Source organism: Grammomys surdaster, unplaced genomic scaffold, assembly GCF_004785775.1.
Source record: "Grammomys surdaster isolate TR1022 unplaced genomic scaffold, NIH_TR_1.0 128, whole genome shotgun sequence".
NCBI classification, from domain to species: Eukaryota; Metazoa; Chordata; class Mammalia; order Rodentia; family Muridae; genus Grammomys; species Grammomys surdaster.
Genome location: NW_021604586.1, coordinates 7246382 through 7265807, shown reverse-complemented (window position 1 = coordinate 7265807; position 19426 = coordinate 7246382). Strand labels below are relative to the sequence as shown.

Sequence of the window (19426 nt, the reverse complement as noted above, 5' to 3'; positions counted from 1 at the left end):
AGGAAATGAAAGGGAAGTTTTCCTCTGCTCGTGATACATTGTGTAGACACCCTGAACTCTGGCTCCTGTTCCCAATCCTCAGAAACTTCAAGGACTACCTCAGTAGGGCACAGTAGGAACCTCCCACAAAGGGTCTTGCTTATGTTAGGACTGAGAACCTGTATCCAAGTAGTTTAGGGAAAGCCTGACTCACAGAGTGCCAAGTGTATGCTGACAGCAAGCGCCCACTGATGAGGCCAGCAGTTTTTTGTTGGCCCGCTCATAGAATGGTTTCTGCATTTCGAATGGGTGGGAGTATGACAGAGTAAGAAAGCGTCAGCACCAGCTCGGAAACTGGAATCATGAATCACTCAAGGAGTGAGCCACCCACGTGCTTTGTAGAGATCCCGGAGTGATTGGACCACAGCTGGGGATATTATAGTGAGAGGAAGTCCCTCGGGGAGTCCCAGTGTATGGGAGTCCCTGATCCAGAGGGTAGCAAGAGACCAGGCAGAAGGCAGGCAGTGTGTGTGTGGGGGGCATCTCCTGGGCTCCCTCAGTGGTACTGTCTTGGCCCACTTTAGCGGCAGAAGCACCCACGGGGAGGTGCATCGTTCTGGTGTCAGTGAAGTGAATGGATGGAACTGTGCGGCGTTTGGTCAGAGGATGGAAATTACCTACAGGGAAGTTATTTAGGATGCAGCAAACTACTTCCTGTTTACATCATAGGGCTCATGAGATGAAGGTCTGAGCCTTAACTGCAGCAATCATGGGTAATCGATCAGATACTGAGGGCTCTGATGTAATCAATGGATACTATACACAACATTCTTACTGCTTGTTATTGTATGTGTATGATATGCGGGTAGATGCATGTTACCCTAGCATGTGTGTGGAGACCAGAGGGCAAATTCTGGAGGTGGATTCTCTCCTTCCACTGTGGTTTCCAAGGATGGAACTCAGATGGTTAGGCTTGTGTGGCAAGGCTTTTACCCAGTGTGCCATCTTCCTAGCCCTAGAATTGCCATTTAAATAATCTCAGGGAAGTGGTGCAGACTCGTGGAGGTGGGGCCCAGCTAGAGAAAATCGGTCACCAGAAGCAAGTTCTTAGGGACTTAGGCCGAGTTCTAGGACTCTTTGTACATCTCTCTCCAGTTCACCGTGAGGTGAACCGCTCTGCTCGGCCATAGCGCTTTGCTTCACCACACAGGACTCAGAAGCCGCAAAGCCAGGTGACCATTGACTGAATCTAAGCCAAATAAATTCTCCCTCCCGTTGGTTGTTTCTTAAGGAATTGTGTCACAGCAACAAAATATCTTCCGTGCCTACTCTCTTTCTCTTTGGATTTTCTTTCTTGGCTACAAGTGTTCGGTTCTTCTATAGTAAGTGCTGGCCCCTCACGGCAACTGACTTTCTCACCTGGAACTTGTTAAGAGAATCCCTAAGTACTTCCAGGGTATCATCCAGTAATATTTAAAACAATGGGTTACACATGCATACTCAAAGTGCATTCAAACACACACACGCACACACGCACACACGCACACACGCACACACGCACACACGCACACACAAACACACAAGAATACGTATTTTTATGATGGTGGGGATTGAGCCTAGGGCCTGTGTATACTAGGTAAACGCTGTAAAACTGAACCAAGCCCTGACCCTATTACTAATAAATGTACAACTTAGGTTCTGCTATCTGTCTTCTCTTCTCTAAAGACTAATTCCTCCTATCCATGACCAACCTGAGGAAACAGAAGTGTTAGTCAGCTCTGTGGTCACTTCTAGAAAGCACTATTCCCTTTCCTCCCAGGTCATTTACTTGTATACTGTCCACAATGCCAGAGGAATCCAAAAAGGGACCTCAGGTGAGACATTAGCTCCAAACCTCTTAATGGCCGCCAGAGAAGCAAGAAGGGTTTCCACCTGGGAGCCTGGAGTGACTCACAGCCAGCCATCAGAATTAAAGAGCGGATCAATTCAAAGACTAATAAAACTGACCTCAGTCCTGCAACTAGATGGACTGGCTTCTGACCTGATTTGTGCTCTTGGTACAGTAATGAACTCTATCTGTTTGTAATTGAAGTCAGTCAAGAGGACTACTTCCTTCAGTTAAAAGTGACACTCGGGCTAAAACATTCGGGTTGTCTACAGACAATTTTGAAGTTGAATCACAACTGGAGAAATATTTCTAGCTGGGTGGTGGTGGTCCACGCCTTTAGTCTCAGCACTTAGAAGGTAGAGGCGGGTGGGGGTGGGGAGTCTCTGAGTTTGAGGCCAGCCTGGTGTACAGAGCAAGTTCCAGGAGAGCCAGGACTGAGGTCAGTTTAATTAGTCTTTGAATTGATCCGCTCTTTAATACTGATGACTGGCTGTACGTCACTCCAGGCTTCCAGGTGGAAATCCTTCTTGCTACTCTGGTGACCATCAATAGGTTTGGGGCTAATGTCTCACCTGAGGTCCCTTTCTGGGTTCCTCTGTTTCAAATGATGATGATGGTGATAAAATAAGGGAGAGAAGAAGAAATATGTTTTCCAGACCTTCAGCTTGCCATGTGGATTTTAGAAAGAAGACATCTTGGTTTTGACTGTCAAAAAAGAGAAGAAGAAGGGGCTGAAGAGATGGCTCAGAGGTTAAGCGCACCAGCTGCTCCAAGTTCAATTCCCAGCAGCCACATGGTGGCTGACATCCATCTGTAATAGAACCCAATTCGATGCCCTCTTGTGTGTATCTGAAGACAGCCACATACATAAAATAATACACATACACAAAATAAATAAATCTTAAAAAAAAAGAAAGAAGAGAAAAGAAAGAAAAGGGGGGAGCAGCAGCTAGTCATGGTGGCACACACTGTTGATCCCAGGATCAATGTTAAGTTTCTGTGTACCAACTGGGTAAGGGAAGGCTGGGTCCTCAGCTACTCTGTGACTGCAGTTTAGAGGCTGTTCCATGGAACGTACCGCAGGGCTGCAGGGCTGGAGAGCCTCTGGTGACTTGGCAGAACAGGTGAGGTGCCTGGCATCAAGCTAGGGGGGATCTGGCACCTAGCCAAGTTCAGAGCTAAGGTCTCATCCGTTCACCTAGACACAGGCAGAACCAATCTACCTGCCAAAAATAGAATGGAGGGGCCCCTGCCGTCCAGATCCAAGTTCACTTCAGATTCAGGTCGGCCTCTCCCCAGAGACTCCACGTATACTGTTTGCAGCGAGCAACCAGGCTTTGTGTTACCGGAATTCAAAGGCCCCTGAATGTGCTCTTTGTCACGTTCTGTGCAGCCAGGCAGAGCCAGAGTTCAAGGGTCCGAGAGGAAAAGCTGAAATTCGAGAGTCTGGTTTTGTGTTTTAGGTTTATTTTTGGGATAATGGTGAAGGCTATGAATCCCTGGGGAAGACAGACAGAGCCAGGCTGTGCTCGGTCAATGTAAGAACCCAGGACAGCTCAGAGGGAGGAGCTCTGGGAATGGGTGTCACAAGGTTTCTGGGCTAGTGACTGGAGATATGGAGGGTGAACCCGGGCAATGGGAAAGGAGTCAGAGAATAGGGCCACATACTGCCACAGGGCACAAGGGGGTGTGTGTCCAGAGTGGAGTCCAACTGAAGAACGGGAACCTAAAGTCCAAACTGCCCAGAGCAGCACTCAGGATCCTTTGAGATTCAGGATGCTTCAAAACACACAGCAGGTTGGGGAGGCTGGAGATGGTGAGAAGGGCTCCTACTCTCAATATCAGGAGGGGAAAGTGTTTAAGCACTCTGTTGTCCATGGAGAAGTGTTTCAGTCCCCTGCAAATTTTGAAACTGTTTACAGAAAATTCAGTGACCACAAATGAACGGAACCCCTTCCCGGTGTGACACTTAGCACGTGGTCGCTGTAATTGTTCCTCACAGCTCACATTCAGTCTTGAATGGTGATACGAGCACTCTCTCCTTTCCCTGGAGACTAAACACTGGAAGACTTGAAGACATGGTTGTGATACAGGCTGCTCAAATTGTGTTTGATCCAGCTACATGATCAAATATTCAAAAATGGTATACACCGGAAACTCTTGCACCCGACGCTGGTCCCAACTCTTATTCCTCTCAGAGACAATTATTGCAATGGTGTGCTGGTTAGTTTTATGTCAACTTGACACAGCTATAGTCATCTAAGAGAAGGGAGCTGAGGAAACGCCTCCATAAGACCTAGCTATAAGGCATTTTCTTAATTAGTGGTCAGTGGACGACGGCCCAGCCCATTGTGAGTGGGAAAATCTCTGGGCTGGTGGTCCTGGGGTCTATAAAAAAGCAAGCCAGTAAACAGCACTCCTCCATGGCCTCTGCAGCAGCTCCCGTCTCCAGGTTCCTGCCCGGGCTTCCTTCAGTGATGGACGATGATATGGAAGTATAAGCCAAATAAACTATTTTTACCCCAATTTGGTTTGGGTCGTGGTGTTTCATCATAGCAATAATAATCCCAAATAAGACAGCGGGCTTTGTTTTCCTTCCCGAAGTATCACATACCCATGACATATAGGTACATCTCTGTTTATACAGAGAGGCATACCACACACCGACTCTGCACACGAGGACAGAATTTGTACCCCTGTGCAAAGTGCCTCTGCGTTCTACAGAACTCTGGGTCTCTTTGTGAGTAGGCCAGGACCTCTTTCCAGTTCTCACTGAGGGGCACAAGGTTGTGTGTAATCCCAGTCAACAGTCCACCCTGTTTGCTTCATCGATGCCACACCAACTACTTATCACAGGATGAGACTAGAGATGATGCCTGCCCATTTCTACAAATGTGCTGATAATCTCGAGAAATGGACTCCCCGAAGCCTGGAGAGAGAGCTCAGCAGTCAAGAGCACTTGCCCTTTGAGAGGACTAGGGCTCAGTTTCCAACACACACATGTTGGCTCGCAGCCATCCATAACTCCAGGTCTAGGGGATTCAGTGCTCTCTTCTGTCCTCCAGGGGCATCAGGTATACATATAGTGCACACACATACCTATAGGTAAAACACTTATACATATAAAATAAAAACAAACATAAATTTGTTTTAAATTTTTGTTTGTTTGTTTTTTTCAAGACAGGGTTTCTCTGTGTAGCCCTAGCTGTCCTGGAACTCACTCTGTAGACCAGGCTGGCCTCAAACTCAGAAATCCGCCTGCCTCTGCCTCCCAAGTGCTGGGATTAAAGGCATGCGCCACCACTGCCCAGCTAAATTTCTTAGATAAAAAAAGTTTATAAATATATAAACTTCTTACAGGACTAGCTAGGAACTAAACCCAGTGCCCCCTCAGTCAGTAGTCTACATCTGACCTACTTCCTGCCTGAGTGTAGGAACTTAAAACAAGCAACAGTAAACTGCCTTCCAAAGAGGCTATCGCCACTTACATACACATCTGTAATTCCTTGGCTCCCCTGACAGAGAGTAGAGCAGACATCTGCCAGATGTGGTAGCACAGACTTGTGATCCAGCTCTCAGTGAGCAGAACCGAAAGGAGAGGGAGTTCTTATGCCACCATGAGCTCCGTAGGGAGACCTTGTCTCAAAAGCAAAACGGGCTGGGCGAGGCAATGCACGCCTTTAGTCCCAGCTCTTGAAGGCAGAGGCAGTTGAATCTCTGAGAATTCAAGGCTGGCCTGGGAAACACAGAGAGTTCCAGGTCAGCCAGGATTACATGCTGAGACCTACACACACACACACACACACACACACACACACACAAAACCACAACAAAACCACAACAAAAAACAGACCCAGAAGCTAGCTCAACAAGTAAAGGGTTTGCTGTCCAAACCTGATGACCTGATGATTCCCATAACTCACAGGGAAAGGAGAGAATCGACTCCTGGAAGTTTTCCTCAAACTTCTACATGTGCCCCATGGCATCCTGAATACTCTCAACCCTGTGTCTCTGTTCTCTCTCTCTCTCTCTCTCTCTCTCTCTCTCTCACTTCCTCTCTAGCTCACACTAATAATAATAATAATAATAATAAAAATTAAAATCCTTATGAATCTTTCATAGATCCATATGGCTTAATGTGTATTTTGCTTGTTAGAATGAAGATTTTAAATTGTTTTATTATTGTTCTATTCTTTTTTTTTTAAACTTTTTTTTTTTTTGGAGACAGGATTTCTCTATGTATCCCTGACTGGCCTGGAACTCACTTTGGAGACCAGGCTGGCCTTGAACTCACAGAGATCTGCCTGCCTCTGCCTCCCAAGTGCTGTGATCAAAGGTATTTATAACTAAATCTGGCTTTAAAAGAAGTGTTTCGTCGGCAAAAGTGCGCCACCTAGGGGCCAGAAGAGAATAGTGGCTCCCCTGGAAGTGGAGTTAAGGACAGTTGTTAGTCCTGTGGGTACTGAGAGTGGAGCCTGCTCCTCTGGACAAGCACCCAGTGCTCCTAACACTGAGCCATCTCTCCAGCACTCCTCATCTCCATTTAAAGCCAAGAGAAGGATGGCGGTGATTGGGGTGTGTGTGTGTGTAAATCTCATGGCCAATGACGCTTTGGTGGCAGTAGTTGTCTATTCCTACTCCTGCCATTCAAACCTACCAGGTCTCTAATTCCTGGCATCCCATAGCCTAGGGCCAAAACTGTGGGGTTTTCTTTAACCTGGAAGATCAACTTTCAAATATGAACTGATTCTGATTACTGGAAGCACTGGCTTGCTCTATGTCTGTCTCCAACACACTCAGCATATCTTTCGCACAGAGCCCAGCTCAGGTCTGGTGGTTCCTAGCAAGGTTCCCTTGAGTGAAGCCAAGGTTTTCATAAAACTTACAACCCCCCTCCCTGGAGGCCCCACCAGTCCCATCTCCCCACTGCAAATCCTAATGATGTTTGTTTGTTTGTTTGTTTGTAGTACTGTGCACCAGACCTAAGGCCTCATACATGTTATGCAAGGGACCCGTGATGGCTTATATACACTTGGTCCAGGGAGTGGCACTATTAGGAGGTGTGGCCTTGTTGGAGTAGGTGTGTCACTGTGGGTGTGGGCTTTAAGACCCTAGCCCTAGCTGCCTGGAAGTGAGTCTTCCACTAGCCGACTTCAGATGAAAATGTAGAACTCTCAGCTCCTCCTGCACCATGCCTGCCTGGATGCTGCCATGTTCCCGCCTTGATGATAATGGACTGAATCTCTGAACCTGTAAGCCAGCCCCAATTAAATGTTGTCCTTTGTAAAACTTGCCTTGGTCATGGTGTCTGTTCATAGCAGTAAAACCCTAAATCAGGAACTAAGGCCTCGTGTGTGCTAAGCAAACACTTTATTTTTTTTTTTTTTTTTTTTTTTTGGTTTTTCGAGACAGGGTTTCTCTGTATAGCCCGGGCTGTCCTGGAACTCACTCTGTAGACCAGGCTGGCCTCGAACTCAGAAATCCGCCTGCCTCTGCCTCCCGAGTGCTGGGATTAAAGGCGTGCGCCACCACCGCCCGGCTGCAAACACTTTATTGATCCACACCCAGGTCCTAATCTGTTTCCAGTTCTATAAATCTCTCAAGGCACCATCCAATACGCTACATTTTACTTATTCATGGCTCCCACTAGACCATGCTACCCACAGAGGCGGGAGTTTTGCCTGGTTTGTTGCTGTTTTTACTGTGGCATCCCCAGGCCTAGAAAGGTGTATGGTGAGAGTCCACCAAGCTGAGGGAGAGTACTTGTGTGCCTGTAGCTCTCAGAGTTTTGCTAACACTAGTAAAACAGTCACTGTGATCTCACCAGTGATATTTCATTATAGTCTGGCCATATCCCTCTGAGACAGATAGAATATATTATGATGTTTACTTGACAGAGTAAAAACATATAAGTGATACTACTGTCTGCCTGTGAGCTCAGATGTCAAGGCTGGGATACAGTCCTCAGTTTTATACTGTAGGCTGACCTGGAACTCACTGCAATCCTTCTTGCTCAGCTTCCTAATTGCTGGGGTCATGAGGATAATTCACCATACCCAGTGTTAGCCTCATTCGTGGTCCAGGGATCTTTGGAGAGACCAGAACCTAGAAAAACTCTGGCACTTGGGAAACATTTTGTAAATCAAGTTCTGTTGGCACACAGCTACATTTGTCCGGGACATATCTGTGACTGCTCTAAGTTACTATAGCAAGGCGGGTAGCTGTGATAAACACCTTGTGGTCCTCGAGGCTAAAATATTCGCTTTCTGCCCTTTACACTAGCGCTCTCTCTCTGCTTGGGGAGCTGGCCCCCACCTGTGGTCCATATTCAGAGGTACCCTAAATATAGTCCTTTACGTCAAAGTCAATTCCATACTGATGCCACCACATAATTTTTCACTATGCGGACACTTATGATGATACAGAAGCGGTGGTGCCTGTGGAAGTTTCCTGAAGCTGCAAAAACACATGACCACAAATGACCCAGGAGCTCAAAGAACAGAAATCCATTCATTTTTTGTTCTTTGCTGAGACAGGGTTTCACTAGTATCCCTGGTTGGCCTGGAACTCACTATGTAGAACAGGCTGATCTCAGACTCACAGAGATGAAATCCATCGGCACCAGCCTCTGCCTCTGGGGCTAAAGGTGTTAGCACCAGCGAGTCAGAAACCCAGTTCTATGGTTCTGGAGGCCAGAAGCCTAAGTGTCTCTGGGCTGAGGACCCCTCGAGAGGCACCAGAAGACTTCCTCACCTCCGTGTACTCTCCTTTCCCCAAACTCTCTCATTGTTCTTTTAGATGGTCTCATTCGCTCATCCAGGCTGTCCTGGAACTCATGGTAATCCTCCTGCCTCAGCTTCCCAATTTATGAGATTACAGGTATGAGCTACATCTGGTCTTCAATGTATCTTCGTGTCCTTGTCTCTCCCGTGTCATCTTCTATTCTATCTCCTGACACTTGCCGTTGGATTTAGGAGTCTCTTGGACAACTCAGGATGTTCTTGAGAGCCTTTGTTATATCTGTAATGTCTGTTTCCAAGATTCATGTGAAGCAGAGGCAGGGGGAGCAGGGGTTCAAGTTCATCCTCAACTCTGAAGTGAGTCTGAAGCCAGACTGGGACACCTGAGTCTTTGTCACCTCAAAAAAACCTAAACAAAGCCCAGGCTGGAGAGGTGATTCAGCGGTTATTCTTAGTGCCTATGTCAGGTGGTTTACACCTGCTGTGTTTTATAAAGAAGAAAAGGAAGCCAGGGATATGTTTGGTGGAGGTGCGGTATGGTGTGGGGGTGGGGGTAGAGGTGCCTCTGTGGGCCCATGCTGAGGCATCCCTTCCCCCTGAGGTACCAGCCATAGGACAGATATAGTATGGAATACAGTTTGGGAGGGAAGTTGAGGGAGTAGTAGAGACAGAGAAAGGCAGAGAGAGAGAGAGAGAGAGAGAGAGAGAGAGAGAGAGAGAATAGAGGAGTAGAGGTTGGCCATGAACACGTGGAGAGAGAGGGGGGAAGGGAATGGGGAGAAAAGGGACAGAGAGAGGAGAGAAGAAGACAGTGAGGAGGGGACGAGCAGCCCCTTTTATACTGAGTCAGGCACACCTGGCTGTTGCTAGGTAACCATGGGGCAGAGCCTAGAAGAAATGCTAACAACACCTACCTACAATTCCAGTTTCAAAGGATCCAGTGTCCTGTTCTGGCCTTTGCAGTACCCACATACGTGGCATACATTCACACAAACACACAGCCATACAAATAAAAATAAATCTTTTAAAACAAAACAAAGACCGGGAGAGGTGGTGCATGCGTTTAATCCCAGCACTCTGGAGGCAGAGACAGGTGGTTCTCTGTGCGTTCGAGGTCAGCCTGGTCTATAAAACAGTCTAGGACAGCCAGGTCTGTTACACAGAGAAACCCTGTCTTGGAAAACCAATTAATTAATTGATTAATTAATTAATTAATTAATTAGAAATCAGCAACAGTGCTGTCTGGGAATCTCCAGAGAACCATAAGAAACTGATGTGGGATAAAGCTACCTCCATAATGTAGAAGATATTTATGCCCGTGGATAAAACAGGCAGGTTATTCATGTGTGGGGGTTCCTACATACATGTGTGAATGCTTGTGTGTGCATGTGTGAAGGGTGCAGAGGTCAACACTGGGTGTCTTCCTCAGCCAGTTTCCACCTCAGCTGCTCTCTGTTTTTGAAATGGGGGAGGGGGGTCTTGCAATATTGCCTAGGCTACTCCCAGCTCCTAGGCAGAAATGATCCTCCTGCCTTAGTCTCCAGAGCCGTTGAGATCTCTAGCTTGTGCTACTGTACTTGTTGAAAATGCAGATTACAAAGCACCAATGAAAAGGAATACGTTTCCAAGGAAAGCTTGAAAACACGCGGTAAGTACTAGCGCTGGTTGTCTGTTGGTGTGATTTGGGGGTAAGCTATTACTTCTTTGCACCCACAGGCTGGCCGAGCAGATCATCTCTTTCATATGGAGGAAAACGGTCCTTTCTGGGTTGAAATAAAAGACTGTGGTTTGCCAGGCAGGGGTGGTACATGCCTTTAATCCCAGCCCTCAGGAGGCAGAGGCAGCTATATCTGAGTATGCCAGCCTGGGTTACAAACACAGCAGACTGGGAACAGTGAGAGCGTGGGGAGGGCTTGTGTTGCAGGAGAGTCCACCTTGTGGGAAATGATGGAAGTACAGCCAAATCTTCCGATGGGCATAAACCCTTTTCTGATGCTCCTCTCGGATGGCACTTCTGATGCCAGAGGCAACGTGGAGTTCCCCCGACATGTTTGATCCTGAGCCGGGAAGAGTCCTGGCCATAATGATGAGGTTTTGTTGAATTTTTAAAAAATTGGTTCTCTTCAGTTTTATATCTTTCGAGTTAAGTGTTCTCTTTGACGCGTCAAGTGGCTTTTTGGCTTCCAGAACAACTGTAGCACCTCCAGGTCATGGAGGCAGAAAAACCTGATTCCTGGAAAACTTTGGTCAGTCTTTGTCCGCTCTAATCTGGCTCTGATAATGGCTCCTCCAGCTGCTGACTGATTTCGGGCTGGGTGGATTTTAATCACAACCTGGATGTCATGACCGGTTCAAGCCTGTCTCTAGTATCCTGTCTTCCACTAAGAGTCTGCGTGTATGCCTGGGATAATGCTGAAAATCAAGCACAGTTACTGCAGTGCAGATAATGACCTCTTTGTTGTTTGTTTGTTAGAGACAGGGTTTCTCTGTGTGTATCCTGGGCTATCCTGGAACTTGTTCTGTAGACCAGGCTGGCCTCCAACTCAGAGATCCACCTGCCTCTGCCTCCCTACTGCTCAGCCCCGCACGTCAGGTGGACTTTATAAAGGAAAAAACAGGAATGCTAGCGTTTTGTGGCTGTTTTTCCTTCCTGAGTACTTTGGGCGCTTGGCGGAGAGGGATAGCAACTCTATTCTACTTCAACCTCTGAACGTCACATCCCAGAACCAAAACTCCTTTGATCAATTTTCCCGCAGTAAGAGCCAAATAAGCACAGTAGAGAATTAGAGATCGATCCCGTGTGTTCTTGAGCAAAGCAGGTAAGAGGTTTTTTACCCTCAACCGGGTCCGGCTTGTCACGTGACTTCTCCAGCCCACGCTCCGGCCATTCGCAATTCTGCGCCACTTTCCTCCAAGTTGTCATGCGCTGGTGTATTGCATCAAGCCTGCCACCAGACTGCCTACCCCGCCACCCGAACGCTGCCAGACTCAGGCACCTCTGTCACAACAAAGAAGGCCGCAGAGCAAGCTCCGCCCTCGGGGGTGTGACCAAGCGTGCTCCTAGCCAATGAGCGCCAGCGCCTGGCCGCCGCCAATTGGAAGGCAGCGCGGGCTGCAGCGCGGGTGTTCCAGACTCTATGCCGGGCTCGCCGGTACCGGGTGCTGCCATGGGCGGTGGGCCCCGGGGCCTCCGAAAAACTTGGACCGAGCTGCTGGGTAGGTCTTGCTAACACTACCTTCCGACCCCAACCAGCGCCCAGTGCGGTCCCTCCATTCCCCGGGATCCGGGTTTAGATCCCAGCGTGGCGCAGCCCCGAGAGTCTGCAGTCCTGGGCTGCTGGTCCTCATAGGGCCATGGGCCCCAGGCTTTCTGGTTCCGGCCGCTTGCTGCAGCGGCAGATGACCGTCCAGATCTTGGGCATCTCTCTCTGGACCTTCGCGCAGCGTGTCACCCTGTGTACATTGCGCTGTAATTTTCTGAGCAATTTTTTTTTAATCTCTTTAGCGGGCAGAGTCAAGAAGCCAAAATATGATCCTGAAAGGGAACAGAAATTAAAGGATTCCGCTCTGAGGCTCCTGAGATACCATCAAAACATGCATGACCTTTTGCTAGAGGTAAGAGGAAGTTGGCGTGGCTGAGCAGGTTGGGTGCTGTGAGTCAAGCCAGATCATAATCTGTTTAATATCCTTCTAAGCCTGTGTACCTGGTGAATAACTGGTGCCTGCAAACCAGGTGGGAAGAAAGCGGAGTGTATTTTATATGTTATGTCTTTGGAGATGAAAGTAGTTGGGTAGTAAGTAAATTTACTAATTTTTATTTTATTTTTTTATTTTTTTATTTTTTGGTTTTTTGAGACAGGGTTTCTCTGTGTAGCCCTGGCTGTCCTGGAACTCACTCTGTAGACCAGGCTGGCCTCGAACTCAGAAATCCGCCTGCCTCTGCCTCCCAAGTAAATTCACTAATTCTTGAAAGGCTTTAGTAAATTCCTTCTTGGAAAAAGTACTTGAGGGGGCTGGAGAGGTGGATCTGTACAGTCTGATTTTTTTTTTAAAATTGTGTATGAATGAGTGTTTTGCCTGCATGTATGTATGCACCACATGTGTGCCCAGTGCCTACAGAAGTCAGAAGAGGGCATCAGATCCCCTGGGACTGGAGTTATGGACGGTTGTGAACCACCATGTGGGTGCTGGGAATCAAAACTTGGTCCTTTACAAGTACAACAAGCGCTCCTGACCACTGATCTGTCTCTCCAGCTCTAAGGCGCATGGGGGGGGGTGGGGTGCTTTTCCTGGACTGGTGGTCCTGGGATCTATAAGAAAGCAGGCTGAGCAAGCTATGGTGAGCAAGCCAGTAAGCAGCACGGCCCCTCCACCAGTTCCTGCCCCCAGGTTCCCGCCTTGAGTTTCTGTCCTGACCTCCCTGGATGTTGGATATAGTTGTTACATGTGTGTGCTTCTTTGGATCTTTTTTTGTGTTGTTTTGTTTGTTTGTTTTTGGACAGTATTTCTCTGTGTAGCCCTGGCTGTCCTGGAACTCACTCTGTACACCAGGCTGGCCTTGAACGAAGAGATCTACCTGCCTCAGCTTCCTGAGTGCCACCACTGCCCAGCAAGGTGGAGTACAAGTTATAATCTGAAATAAGATTCCCAAGTGGCTTTTGATCATGGTGTTTTTATCACAGCAATAGAAATTCTAAAACACATTCACACACACACACACACACACTCACACTCTCACACTCAAAGATGAATTTAAAAACAAAACAAAACCAAAATAACCAACCAGAGAACCAGACCAAAGGAAACTTGTCCACTATTCGAGCCACACACTGCTCGAGCCTTGAAAGTGATTCTTACTGTTTGGGTTTGTAGGTAGAAGAACCACGGTGTAAAACGGTGCGTCTCGGCGAGCTGATTGGCTGCGACAGTGCCGAAGCTTCCTCCGACCGGTCCGCTTCCTTCATCCGTGAGTTGTCACTGTGCTTTTCAATTCACTGACCTAGAAAATGTCTAAGGAAAAAGTCACGATCTGTTTATAGTACATAGACATCCAGACTCCACCAAACAGTGCCCTTTTTCTTGTAAGTATTATCCCCAGTTACACAGGCTTTGTGACTTGGTTTGGAGTTATTTCCTTGCTTTACCCCCTACCCCTTCAGACATGGTTTCTTTGCATAGCCCTGGCTGTCCTGGAACTCACTCTGTAGACCAGGCTGGCCTTGAATTCACAGAGATCCGCCTGCTTCTGCCTCCCTGAGCCACACCCCAGCCCCTCATGTTTGTTTTTTTAAGTTTATTGTTATTTGATGCACTTAGGGTATTTTCTTTGCCTCTAGCCCTTTAAATGATTTTTTAAAAGGAGGCAGGGTTTGGCTAAGTTGTCTAGGCTGGCCTTGGTCAGTCCTTCCTCAGCTTTCCTGGTAGCCGGAATTACAGGCGTCTGTCACCAGTCCCAGCTCTGATTTCTAACACTTGTGATTGAACTCCATAATGATTACATTTGGATAATTATTGCAATTATTCAGTGATGTGAATGCGTGTCATATGTATTTATTAGTTTTTTAGGTTTTTTTTTTAATGTGTTTGGATGTTTTTTCTGCATGTATGTCTGTGGACTGCATGCATGCCTAGTGCCCGTGGAGACTGTGAAGGGGGTTAGATCCCCTGGAACTGGAGTTACAGACAGTTAGAAGCCACTGCATATGTTGTGGGAATCGAACCGGGGTCCTCTGGAAGAGAAACACCAGCTCTTAACTGCTGAGCCATCTTTCCAGCCTTCTTCTTTTTTTTTTTTTTCTTGATAATTAGTTTTGGAAGTGAAGGAGATCAGGAATGATTTGTTGTAAGCACTGCCTGTTTCTAGACTCTCCAGAACATTTCACCTTAAGGACTGTCGACCACAGACTGGGTCAGGAGCCCGGTGACCGCCGTAGGGCCAGCTTGTCCAGCCACTGCCTGAGTGTACCCATGATCCTTTGCTCCTTTTCAGGTGCAAGGCAGAGTATCTGGAAATCCTGTCCAGTTTGGACTTGAATGTTTGTAAGGTCCTTGGGGGGTAAACTCATCTGTGGGGCTAAAGTAATTAAGGACAAAGGGTGAAGCACAGTGTTGTGGCACTTGTATCCGGTGTCTGAGGCCATGGGTTCGATCCCTGTCTTGGCATGAGGAGCTGAGAGTCTAATCCAGTGCCTTAAGCATGCTGTGTAAACACCCTACCACCTGAGCTACATTCCTAGCCCTTATTAGTATAGTTTGAAAATTATGTGTTAGTAATCTACTTACTCCGGAAGAGCCTTCCTCACAGCATACCAGGAGGTCTGATGAGCTGTGTTCACCGAGCTCCCTTATACGGAGGATGATAAGGTTCCCTCGTATGTCGCAATGGAGCGTATCTGCTGGGGTACAAGATGCGTGTGTATGTGTGTGACTTTGAGTCCAGAGTGTCCTGAGAGCTGCCAATTTAGCCATGAAATCATCTTCATTTTATGTCCGTTTTTCTGTTTCTATTCTTTTTCTACCGTGATGCTACAACTGAATAAGAAGTATTTTTTCAACTTAATTTTTTTTTAAACATTTATTTCATGTATGTGAGTACACTGCAGCTGTCTTCAGCCACACCAGAAGAGAACATCAGATGCTCATTACAGATGGTTGTGAGCCACCATGTGGGTGCTGGGAATTGAACTCAGGACCTCTGGAAGAGCAGTCAGTGCTCTTAACCACTGAGCCATCTCTCCAGCCTGACATAAATCCTGTGTTTTTCGTGTTTTAAGAGAAAGTCATGGCTTTGTTTTGTTTTTAGGCTCTGCTTTTCGGGATCAAGCCTCGAGGCTGGGAGTTCCCGTGGGCGTGCTGTCTGCCAGAGTGTTCGCTCGAAGTGTACAGCAGGTCTGCATGGAACCCAGCCACCCTGTGCTGCTCAGCCCGGAACAAAGTGTGAGAAGCTGGCCCCTTAAATAAGACCTGTCTGTTTTAGCTGTTTGGGAAAAAACGATATTCCTTTAAGACTGCTTTTAGATAATTTACCTCTTTAAAAAAACAGATCGTATCTCTTTTTAGAAGAAGCTGTCTTCCTCACTAGTGATTGCTCAGCATCTGTTGGCACACAATATGTTCTCCCGTCTCACCTTCTGTCAGGAATTATGGAAAGCACAGGTAAGTGTGAAGTTGTTTTGCTTAGGATTTTTAAAGGTTATGTTCTGTTGGTTTGGGTCTATGAATTTTCTTAGGAATTTGGCCAGACATCTCATTAATTGCAGATCTTGACCGGGGTTCATCAGATGCTCCCGAGGGCGGAAGGCGCGCTTCAGTTTTGTGTCTATCCTCCATCAGTGTCAGTATTTGTTAGAATAGGGAACCTGGAGACCCAAGGCCTGCCCTTGAAAGACTTGAGGGAGCACAGTCTCTGAGTTCAGAGTCAGCCTGGTGTACTCAGAGAGTTCCAGGCCAGACAATACCACATAATGAGATCCTGTCTGTCTCCAAAAAGATAAAATCGATCCCATGATAGAAATACTGTCCTCTGACTTCTTGGTATGCTATGAGGAAGGCTCTTATGGAGTAAGTGAATTACTACCATATAAATTTTAAACTATGCTAATAAGGGCTAGGAATGTAGCTCGGGTGAAGGGTGTTTACATAGCTTGCTTGAAGCACTGGATTAGACCCTTAGCTCCTTATAAACTGGGCATAGTGGTGTGTGTGTGTGGTAGTAATCCTAGCACTTGGGAGGTAGAGGCAGAAGGTTCAGAAGTTCAGGGTCACCCTTAGCTACATAGTAAGTTCCAGCCAAGCCTGGACTCCATGAGACCCTATTTCAAAACAAAACAAACTATATTAGTGAGCTGTATTTGAAGCATTTTTTTTTTAATCTTTATTGTGCACATGTGTATGTGGGAGCATGTTCTCCAGCCATGGCATGTGAGCGGAGATCACGGGACAGTCTCTAAGCAGTAGTTTAGAATGCAAGGTCAGAGCGTAGAAAGGATTGGAAATGACTTCCCTGGAGACTCCCGGGAGGTCAGAGCTGTCGCAGACTTCAGAGGAAAAGCCATGCAGAACAGCAAGGGGCATGGATGCGGTGTGACGCGAGCCCTTTAGGCCATGCTGTGACACTTTCTCTGGGTATATGAGCATAGCCTGGGCTGGACGCTCTGTAGGAGGAAGCACACATCGAGAGAATGCTGTTGTGTTTTTCAGAATTCTTTGTTGCTTGAAGCTGTGTGGTGTCTTCACTCGCATAGTGTTGTGAGCCTACAGGAGCTACTGCAGAGGTACTTGACTGGTTGTTCTGGGTTACTCAACACCACACGGCCTTTCTTTATTCAATAGCTGTGTTTCTAAGCTGTCTCTAAAAGCTATTTATTTATTTATGCTATGTATGTATGTATGTATGTGTGTATTTATTTCTGTGTTTATTCATCGTGGGGTGGGAAGTACATACACCATGGCATGTGTGCAGAACTCAGAGGAGGGGCCCATTTTCCTCTTCCACCATGTGGGTTCTGGGGTCAAGTTTTGGTGGTAAGCGTCTTTACCTGCTAAGCCATCTTGCCTGACTGTATATGTCCTTTTTCTTATGAGAACATAGTGGTATTAATGTCTCGTGATGATGGTTTTTATGCATGTATGTAAATGTACATGCTTGTATGTGCACAAGTGGACACACGTTTGTATGTGCGTGTGTGCACACATGCTTGTATGTACGTATGTAAACACATGCTTATATGTGCATAAATGTACACATGCTTGTATGTGCATAAGTGTACAGATGTTTGTATGTGCGTATGTGTACACATGCTTGTATGTGCATAAGTGTACAGATGTTTGTATGTGTTGTATGTGTACACATGCTTGTATGTGCAAAAGTGGACACATGTTTGTATGTGCGTATGTGTACACATGCTTGTATGTGCATATGTGTACAGATGTTTGTGCGTATGTGTACACATGCTTGTGTGCACATGAGTATACACGTGCTTGTAGAAGCCAGAGGCCAGTGTTGTGTGACTTTCACAATCATTCTCCACTTACCTTTGACACAGGGTCTCACTGAACTAGGAGCTTGCCGATTTGGCTAGCCTTGCTAGCCAACAAGCCCCAGGAATCTTCTTGCATCTGTCTCCCTAGCCCTGGGCACAGGGAACGAGTCCCTGACTGAACCGTGATGATTATTTTTAAAAATATAGAAAAAAAAAGGCCAAGAAAGCACTTTGCAGGGCGGAGGCAGGAAGATGGCTCTCTGTAAGTTCAAGGCTAGCCTGGACTATATAGTGAGTTTTAGACTAGCCAGGGCTACATAGTGTGACTGTCTCGAAACAAAATAAAAACCAAACAACAGCAACAAAACCTGAAGAAAGATGGACTTAGGCTTAGAGTGTTTCTGCTGAGTGCGTGAAGCCTGGGTTCAGTCCCCAGCATTTCAGGAAAGAGCTCAGGGGCTCAGGCCTGCAACCCCAGATCTCAGGAGGGAGGACAGAGAGACTCACAAGTTCAAGATCTGGGCTGGAGAGTTGCTCAGGTTAAGAGCACTTGTTGCTCTTGCAGAAGACCTAGGTTTGCTCTCCAGCAGTCACATGGTAGCTGCTTACCATTTGTAACTCCAGGTCCAGGAGATCCGACTTCTGCAGGCAGTACATGCACATGGTCTACAGATATACAAAATCCTACACATAACAGGTTTTTTGTTTGTTTGTTTGTTTTTGTTTTTGTTTTTGAGACGGGGTTTCTCTGTGTAGCCTGGGCTGTCCTGGAACTCACTCTGTGGACCAGGCTGGCCTCGAACTCAGAAATCCGCCTCTGCCTCCCAAGTGCTGGGATTAAAGGCGTGCGCCACCACCACCCGGCTAGGTTTTTTTTTTTTAATTAAATTTAAAGGTAAATATAAAGTCATTAAAAGACAAACAAATGACTTAAAGGTACTCTCAGTTATATACCAAGATCAGGACCTGCCCTGGACTCCATGAGATCCTGTCTCAAAACAAACCAAATAACTAAAAAAAGGAGATTTTCGGGTAAACATGGCTGATAAAATGTATGTACCTGTATTCCTTTCTGAAATCACCTTAGGAGTCAGACTATTAATTTATGTCCTCACATAAATTACAGATGTGCCAAAGCACCTGTATAGAGTTCTGCCTGCATGTATACCTGCATACCAGAAGAGGGCATTGGACCCCATTACAGATGGTTGTGAGTCACCATGTGGTTGTTGGGAATCGAACTCAGGACCTCTGGAAGAACAGCCAGTGCTCTTAACTTCTGAGCCATCTCCAGCCCCCTCATTAGTAAACTTTTAAAAATGATGGTTTTTTTCTTGCATTAGCAGCAGCCAGGCAGGTGCCCTGTTCCTGCCTTGGTCCTTGAGACAGGATTTGGCAGCTGCTATCTCGTTCTTACCATCCAGTGCTTTCTACTTAAGTGACTATTGCAATCAATAAGCAAGTGGATGAAATTATGAGGGCACTGGGACGGGGGACCCAGCCCCTGCTCTTTGTGTCCTCAGCCATCCTGACACGGAAGCCATGACCACGTGGCTCTTCAAGAACCTGCGCTTCCTGTGTGAGCAGATAGGAGCATCCTGCCCGTCCTCCGATACTGTGGAAGCCATGCTTTCTGGTACGTTCATAGCAGACAGGTTCCTGGGGATGATTATTTGTTTTGATCCTGGAAAAGAGAGCAGCCTCTCCATTCCTGTGGGTCTAGCGTGAAAAAAACTCACCAGGTCAGTCATGGGCCTCTCTTTCCTTTCCTTTCCTTTCCTTTCCTTTCCTTTCCTTTCCTTTCCTTTCCTTTCCTTTCCTTTCCTTTCCTTTCCTTT

At 46.8% G+C, this 19426-nt stretch overlaps 1 protein-coding gene across 1 annotated transcript in view; it reads left to right on the top strand.

Moving 5' to 3' along the window:
• The first annotated feature begins 11744 nt into the window (after window positions 1-11744).
• Fanca (FA complementation group A) overlaps window positions 11745-19426 on the top strand; it is a 52935-nt gene continuing 45253 nt past the window's right edge. Inside the window, exons 1-7 of the mRNA XM_028752768.1 lie at window positions 11745-11823; window positions 12113-12222; window positions 13480-13573; window positions 15410-15543; window positions 15667-15762; window positions 16807-16880; window positions 19112-19224. Of these exons, the coding sequence (XP_028608601.1) occupies window positions 11745-11823; window positions 12113-12222; window positions 13480-13573; window positions 15410-15543; window positions 15667-15762; window positions 16807-16880; window positions 19112-19224 (700 nt within the window). The remainder of the gene's footprint in view (window positions 11824-12112; window positions 12223-13479; window positions 13574-15409; window positions 15544-15666; window positions 15763-16806; window positions 16881-19111; window positions 19225-19426) is intronic.